At 48.4% G+C, this 8,830-nt stretch overlaps 1 protein-coding gene across 4 annotated transcripts in view; it reads right to left on the reverse strand.

Annotated features, from left to right (window-relative positions):
* The window catches only part of ST8SIA5 (ST8 alpha-N-acetyl-neuraminide alpha-2,8-sialyltransferase 5), a 102,072-nt gene extending 93,492 nt beyond the window's left edge, over positions 1–8,580 (reverse strand). Inside the window, exon 1 of one of the 4 annotated variants that reach the window (XR_013221143.1) lies at positions 7,837–8,530. Coding sequence is in view for 2 of the 4 variants with exons in the window: in XM_077283626.1 (XP_077139741.1) it covers positions 7,837–7,967 (131 nt within the window). In the remaining 2 variants the exon portion in view is untranslated. Of the gene's footprint in view, positions 1–7,836 lie in introns of all 4 variants that reach the window. The other 3 variants (XR_013221142.1, XM_077283626.1, XM_077283641.1) reach the window with 3 other exon arrangements.
* Between the last annotated feature and the right edge of the window lie 250 nt (positions 8,581–8,830).

An 8,830-nucleotide genomic window follows, 5' to 3' on the forward strand; every position in this document is an offset into this window, starting at 1 on the left:
ATCTCTATAGGTGCTCATCCTGTACCCCATCATGTAGGTGCTGGTACTACCATCTTTATAGGTGCTCATCCTGCAACCCATCATGTAGGTGCTGGTACTGCCATCTCTATAGATGCTCATCCTGTGCCCCATCATGTAGGTGCTGGTACTGCCATCTCTATAGGTGCTCATCCTGTACCCCATCATGTAGGTGCTGGTACTGCCATCTCTATAGATGCTCATCCTGTACCCCATCATGTAGGTGCTGGTACTGCCATCTCTATAGATGTTAATCCTGTACCCCATCATGTAGGTGCTGGCACTGCCATCTCTATAGATGCTCATCCTGTGCCCCATCATGTAGGTGCTGGCACTGCCATCTCTATACGTGCTCATCCTGTACCCCATCATGTAGGTGCTGGCACTGCCATCTCTATACGTGCTCATCCTGTGCCCCATCATGTAGGTGCTGGCACTGCCATCTCTATACGTGCTCATCCTGTACCCCATCATGTAGGTGATGGTACTGCCATCTCTATAGATGCTCATCCTGTACCCCATCATGTAGGTGCTGGCACTGCCATCTCTATACGTGCTCATCCTGTGCCCCATCATGTAGGTGATGGTACTGTCATCTCTATAGATGTTCATCCTGTACCCCATCATGTAGGTGCTGGTACTACCATCTTTATAGGTGCTCATCCTGTACCCCATCATGTAGGTGCTGGCACTGCCATCTCTCTAGGTGCTCATCCTGTACCCCATCATGTAGGTACTGGTACTGCCATCTTTATAGGTGATCATCCTGTATCCCATCATGTAGGTGCTGGTACTGTCATCTCTATAGGTGCTCATCCTGTACCCCATCATATAGATGTTGGTACTGCCATCTCTATAGGTGCTCATCCTGTACCCCATCATGTAGGTGATGGTACTGTCATCTCTATAGATGTTCATCCTGTACCCCATCATGTAGGTGTTGGTACTGCCACCTCTATAGGTGCTCATCCTGTTCCCCATCATGTAGGTGCTGGTACTGCCATCTTTATAGGTGCTCATCCTGTACCCCATCATGTAGGTGCTGGTACTGTCATCTCTATAGATGTTCATCCTGTACCCCATCATGTAGGTGCTGGTACTGTCATCTCTATAGATGTTCATCCTGTACCCCATCATGTAGGTGCTGGTACTGCCATCTCTATAGGTGCTCATCCTGTACCCCATCATGTAGGTGCTGGTACTGCCATCTTTATAGGTGCTCATCCTGTACCCCATCATGTAGGTGATGGTACTGTCATCTCTATAGATGCTCATCCTGTACCCCATCATGTAGGTGCTGGCACTGCCATCTCTATAGGTGCTCATCCTGTACCCCATCATGTAGGTGCTGGTACTGCCATCTCTATAGGTGCTCATCCTGTACCCCATCATGTAGGTGCTGGTACTGCCATCTTTATAGGTGCTCATCCTGTTCCCCATCATGTAGGTGCTGGTACTGCCATCTTTATAGGTGCTCATCCTGTACCCCATCATGTAGGTGCTGGTACTGTCATCTCTATAGATGTTCATCCTGTACCCCATCATGTAGGTGCTGGTACTGCCATCTCTATAGGTGCTCATCCTGTACCCCATCATGTAGGTGATGGTACTGTCATCTCTATAGATGTTCATCCTGTACCCCATCATGTAGGTGCTGGCACTGCCATCTCTCTAGGTGCTCATCCTGTACCCCATCATGTAGGTGCTGGTACTGCCATCTTTATAGGTGATCATCCTGTATCCCATCATGTAGGTGCTGGTACTGTCATCTCTATAGGTGCTCATCCTGTACCCCATCATATAGATGTTGGTACTGCCATCTCTATAGGTGCTCATCCTGTACCCCATCATGTAGGTGATGGTACTGTCATCTCTATAGATGTTCATCCTGTACCCCATCATGTAGGTGTTGGTACTGCCATCTCTCTAGGTGCTCATCCTGTACCCCATCATGTAGGTGCTGGTACTGCCACCTCTATAGGTGCTCATCCTGTTCCCCATCATGTAGGTGCTGGTACTGCCATCTTTATAGGTGCTCATCCTGTACCCCATCATGTAGGTGCTGGTACTGTCATCTCTATAGATGTTCATCCTGTACCCCATCATGTAGGTGTTGGTACTGCCATCTCTCTAGGTGCTCATCCTGTACCCCATCATGTAGGTGCTGGTACTGCCATCTCTATAGGTGCTCATCCTGTACCCCATCATGTAGGTGCTGGTACTGCCATCTTTATAGGTGCTCATCCTGTACCCCATCATGTAGGTGATGGTACTGTCATCTCTATAGGTGCTCATCCTGTGCCCCATCATGTAGGTGCTGGTACTGCCATCTCTATAGGTGCTCATCCTGTACCCCATCATGTAGGTGCTGGTACTGCCATCTTTATAGGTGCTCATCCTGTTCCCCATCATGTAGGTGCTGGTACTGCCATCTTTATAGGTGCTCATCCTGTACCCCATCATGTAGGTGCTGGTACTGTCATCTCTATAGATGTTCATCCTGTACCCCATCATGTAGGTGCTGGTACTGCCATCTCTATAGGTGCTCATCCTGTACCCCATCATGTAGGTGCTGGTACTGCCATCTCTATAGGTGCTCATACTGTACCACATCACGTAGGTGCTGTTACTGCCATCTCTATAGGTGCTCATCCTGCAACCCATCACGTAGGTGCTGGTACTGCCATCTTTATAGGTGCTCATCCTGTACCCCATCATGTAGGTGCTGGTACTGTCATCTCTATAGATGTTCATCCTGTACCCCATCATGTAGGTGCTGGTACTGCCATCTCTATAGATGTTCATCCTGTACCCCATCATGTAGGTGCTGGTACTGCCATCTTTATAGGTGATCATCCTGTATCCCATCATGTAGGTGCTGGTACTGCCATCTCTATAGGTGCTCATCCTGTACCCCATCATATAGATGTTGGTACTGCCATCTCTATAGGTGCTCATCCTGTACCCCATCATGTAGGTGTTGGTACTGCCATCTCTATAGGTGCTCTTCCTGTACCTCATCATGTAGGTGCTGGTACTGCCATCTCTATAGGTGCTCATCCTGTACCCCATCATGTAGGTGTTGGTACTGCCATCTCTCTAGGTGCTCATCCTGTACCCCATCATGTAGGTGCTGGTACTGCCATCTTTATAGGTGCTCATCCTGTACCCCATCATGTAGGTGATGGTACTGTCATCTCTATAGATGCTCATCCTGTGCCCCATCATGTAGGTGCTGGCACTGCCATCTCTATAGGTGCTCATCCTGTACCCCATCATGTAGGTGCTGGTACTGCCATCTTTATAGGTGCTCATCCTGTACCCCATCATGTAGGTGATGGTACTGTCATCTCTATAGATGCTCATCCTGTACCCCATCATGTAGGTGATGGTACTGCCATCTCTATAGGTGCTCATCCTGTACCCCATCATGTAGGTGCTGGTACTGCCATCTCTATAGGTGCTCATCCTGTACCCCATCATGTAGGTGTTGGTACTGCCATCTCTCTAGGTGCTCATCCTGTACCCCATCATGTAGGTGCTGGTACTGCCATCTTTATAGGTGCTCATCCTGTACCCCATCATGTAGGTGATGGTACTGTCATCTCTATAGATGCTCATCCTGTACCCCATCATGTAGGTGCTGGTACTGCCATCTCTATAGGTGCTCATCCTGTACCCCATCATGTAGGTGCTGGTACTGCCATCTTTATAGGTGCTCATCCTGTACCCCATCATGTAGGTGATGGTACTGTCATCTCTATAGATGCTCATCCTGTACCCCATCATGTAGGTGCTGGCACTGCCATCTCTATAGGTGCTCATCCTGTACCCCATCATGTAGGTGCTGGTACTGCCATCTCTATAGGTGCTCATCCTGTACCCCATCATGTAGGTGCTGGTACTGCCATCTCTATAGGTGCTCATCCTGTACCCCATCATGTAGGTGCTGGTACTGTCATCTCTATAGATGTTCATCCTGTACCCCATCATGTAGGTGCTGGCACTGCCATCTTTATAGGTGCTCATCCTGTACCCCATCATGTAGGTGCTGGTACTGCCATCTCTCTAGGTGCTCATCCTGTACCCCATCATGTAGGTGCTGGTACTGCCATCTTTATAGGTGATCATCCTGTATCCCATCATGTAGGTGCTGGTACTGCCATCTTTATAGGTGCTCATCCTGTACCCCATCATGTAGGTGCTGGCACTGCCATCTTTATAGGTGCTCATCCTGTACCCCATCATGTAGGTGCTGGTACTGCCATCTCTCTAGGTGCTCATCCTGTACCCCATCATGTAGGTGCTGGTACTGCCATCTTTATAGGTGATCATCCTGTACCCATCATGTAGGTGCTGGTACTGCCATCTCTATAGGTGCTCATCCTGTACCCCATCATGTAGGTGTTGGTGCTGCCATCTCTCTAGGTGCTCATCCTGTACCCCATCATGTAGGTGCTGGTACTGCCATCTTTATAGGTGCTCATCCTGTACCCCATCATGTAGGTGATGGTACTGTCATCTCTATAGATGCTCATCCTGTACCCCATCATGTAGGTGCTGGCACTGCCATCTCTATAGGTGCTCATCCTGTACCCCATCATGTAGGTGCTGGTACTGCCATCTCTATAGGTGCTCATCCTGTACCCCATCATGTAGGTGCTGGTACTGCCATCTTTATAGGTGCTCATCCTGTACCCCATCATGTAGGTGCTGGTACTGCCATCTTTATAGGTGCTCATCCTGTACCCCATCATGTAGGTGCTGGTACTGCCATCTCTATAGGTGCTCATCCTGTACTCCAACATGTAGGTGCTGGTACTGCCATCTCTATAGGTGCTCATCCTGTGCCCCATCATGTAGGTGCTGGTACTGCCATCTTTATAGGTGATCATCCTGTACCCCATCATGTAGGTGTTGGTACTGCCATCTCTATAGGTGCTGCTCATCCTGCAACCCATCATGTAGGTGCTGGTACTGCCATCTCTATACGTGCTCATCCTGTACCCCATTATGTAGGTGTTGGTACTTCCATCTCTATAGATGCTCATCCTGTGCCCCATCATGTAGGTGCTGGTACTACCATCTTTATAGGTGCTCATCCTGTACCCCAACATGTAGGTGCTGGTACTGCCATCTCTATAGGTGCTCATCCTGTACCCCATCATGTAGGTGCTGGTACTGCCATCTTTATAGGTGCTCATCCTGTACCCCATCATGTAGGTGCTGGTACTGTCATCTCTATAGATGCTCATCCTGTACCCCATCATGTAGGTGCTGGCACTGCCATCTCTATAGGTGCTCATCCTGTACCCCATCATGTAGGTGCTGGTACTACCATCTTTATAGGTGCTCATCCTGTACCCCAACATGTAGGTGCTGGTACTGCCATCTCTATAGGTGCTCATCTTGTACCCCATTATGTAGGTGCTGGTACTGCCATCTCTATAGGTGCTCATCTTGTACCCCATCATGTAGGTGCTGGTACTGCCATCTCTATAGGTGCTCATTCTGTACCCCATCATGTAGGTGCTGGTACTGCCATCTCTCTAGGTGCTCATCTTGTACCCCATTATGTAGGTGTTAGTACTGCCATCTCTATAGGTGCTCTTCCTGTACCCCATCATGTAGGTGCTGGTACTGCCATCTCTCTAGGTGCTCATCCTGTACCCCATCATGTAGGTGCTGGTACTGCCATCTCTCTAGGTGCTCATCCTGTACCCCATCATGTAGGTGCTGGTACTACCATCTTTATAGGTGCTCATCCTGTACCCATCATGTAGGTGCTGGTACTGCCATCTCTATAGGTGCTCATCCTGTACCCCATCATGTAGGTGCTGGCACTGCCATCTCTATAGGTGCTCATCCTGTACCCATCATGTAGGTGCTGGTACTGCCATCTCTATAGGTGCTCATCCTGTACCCCATCATGTAGGTGCTGGTACTGCCATCTCTATAGGTGCTCATCCTGCAACCCATCATGTAGGTGCTGGTACTGCTCTCTCTATAGGTGCTCATCCTGTACCCCATCATGTAGGTGCTGGCACTGCCATCTCTATAGGTGCTCATCCTGTACCCCATCATGTAGGTGCTGGTACTGCCCTCTCTATAGGTGCTCATCCTGTACCCATCATGTAGGTGCTGGTACTGCCATCTCCATAGGTGCTCATCCTGTACCCCAACATGTAGGTTCTGGTACTGCCATCTCTATAGATGCTCATCCTGTTCCCCATCATGTAGGTGCTGGTACTGCCATCTCTATAAGTGCACCTATTGCTGTGCTTTCTCATACTTTGCATAGGTGCCACATCCTGCAGCCAGTTCTATAGATGCTGGTACCACTATATATTCTGACATTATATACTACTCTCTGTATTTGCTCTACTATCTATTCTCATACTAGTATAACTAGCTACATGTGTCTATTGGGTGATAACACAGATACAGATTAACATTCTATAGGTGTTGGCATTTATTCAGCTTTTAATAAAGAAGTCAACATTGTATAGGCATTTGCACTCCTCCTACATTGCGCCATATACAAGTACTGGTATATACATCATCATATTCTATAGGTGCCCGCTATCTTCATAGGGTACAACTTTCAGCAGTCACTGACACTTCTATCCTATAGGCATACATTACTCAGGACACTCATCCCATGTCAGGATCTGGTACAATTATCTCGTCTATAAGTCCAGATTCCTCGCTTACCTTCCTATCATGTAGAATTCTATCATTATATACCATGTGTGCATAATATGCCATGGGTGCCACCACCTAAAATAATACCGATATGCAATCACGCCCTCTCCAGGGCTCTATAGGGGCGTTTACGTTCTATATGTGCCATACGTGTATAGATCTAGACATGTATATTGTGACTCCATACGTTAGCTCTGTCGTGTACATTCCCTCCGTGCTGCATTCTATAAGTGCCGAAAGAATATAATACCCTTTGCAGAAGTATTGGTGCCCTACTGTGACTCTATATAACACTCTATAGGTGCAGACAATATCGGCCGTACTGTGTTGTGCTCTTTTCTATAGGGGCTCGTCCACTCCAGTCCCATGATATATTGCTGGAAAGTTTGCCCTGCTCATACTATACTGACGCCGACATCACGCAGCTCCACATACAGGACCTATAGGAATTAATGCCGCCACCTAAAGCACACAGTATGCACATCATTGTATAGCACGTTAGTCACCGGGTGTAATTATATCTGCAGTTCTGTACACAGTGGCAGTGCCACCCACTCTCACAGAGGAGACCCATTAGGCACCATAGGCACAGAATGCACATTAGGCACCATTATTGCCGCATGGAGGAGATGATGCCATAAATGATTGCAAGCTCTTCAGGACACTATTACCCTGCCAGGGGGGAACCCTGTGCCCGCAGCGTAACTTGGTGCCATCAGTCTGAGATTTGCATTGCTGTTCACACTTATGTCATTGCTCCCCATGCAGGATACATTGTGCCCAGCAGGTTACCATAACAGGACACACACATGGATACAGTGCACATGTGACAAAATAAAGGGGGGGGGGTATTCTCGATTAACCCATCCTATGCCAGGGATGAATGAAGACCTGTGCAGGAAAAGGAAAAGAAAAATCACCATAGTGCAATGGTGAAGAATGAAAGGGTGAATGGACGGACCCCCCCCTTCCAAAAGTCACAATATGTATGCAGGAAAGGGTTAATGTTTTGTATTTTTATTATTTTCCCAAAAGTCACAATTTGCTACAGTCTGTATGCAGGAAAGGGTTAATGATTTTTATTTTATTTTTTTTTGGGGGGGGTGCACTTACCTCTTGATGTAGTTCCTTCCATACAGGATCTGTTGCAGCAAGGTCACCAGGGCAAAGGCGCAGATGAAGATAAAGAATAAAGTTCTGTTCCCCAGCAGGTCCCTGCTGGATGAGGGGTCTGCGTACCCCATAATTAGGTACCCCCCTCCCCCCCCCAGGGACTGTGAAGTCTCTGAAGCTGCTTATTTATGGCAGGACTGCAGGGAAGGAGATGTCCTTGTTATTCACAGTGAAAGCATGACAAGCCCCTTGCCCAGCCCCCCTAAGCACTACCATCCAGAGGACAAGGTACCCCATTGTGCAGCTTCCAGGGTAAAGTTTACAAGAGCCCAGCACATGGAAAGAAGAAGGATGATCTCCCCAGTGGAGGGGTGCAGGACAGGCTGGCTCCTTGCAGCCCCCTTCCCTGTGCCTGCCTCTCCTCCCCTCTCAGAAGCCTCTGCTGCTAATCATCTTCTCCATGATGAGGCTGATGCTTCCTGAGCAGATCTCCCCCATGCCTGTGCCCTCCTGGCAGCAGCAGATCTCCCCCATGCCTGTGCCCTCCTGGCAGCAGCAGCAGCATCAGATGTGCCAGCCTCTGCAGTGATCAGCTGCAGTGCTGGGCTCCTGTCTGTGCAGCATCCTCTGCTGACAATCAGTGCACAGAGCCGAGCTGCAGCCTCCTTCCCTCTCCCTGATCGCAGGGCTGATTGCTGAGGGTCTTGTGTCTGCACACAGCCAAGGTCACACCGTGCATCTGCCCAAGGACACAGCTCCAGGCAGACAGCACTGTGCCCTGTTGCTCTGACGCTGGGCAGATTTATCTCACTCCAGGAGAATTAATGGATCCTTCTTATTTATAGCTTGTTTTTTTCTTATACAGATGTCTATATAAACAAATGTGCTAAATATATAAATATAATGTGATAATCAGGAATACGTCAAAACCTAAATACAGGACAGTGTAGGACCGTTCCAAGCACAGTCACCTTGTCGTGGTGGGATGGCTTTT

This window comes from Ranitomeya variabilis, chromosome 1 (assembly GCF_051348905.1).
Source record: "Ranitomeya variabilis isolate aRanVar5 chromosome 1, aRanVar5.hap1, whole genome shotgun sequence".
In the NCBI taxonomy this organism is placed as follows: Eukaryota; Metazoa; Chordata; class Amphibia; order Anura; family Dendrobatidae; genus Ranitomeya; species Ranitomeya variabilis.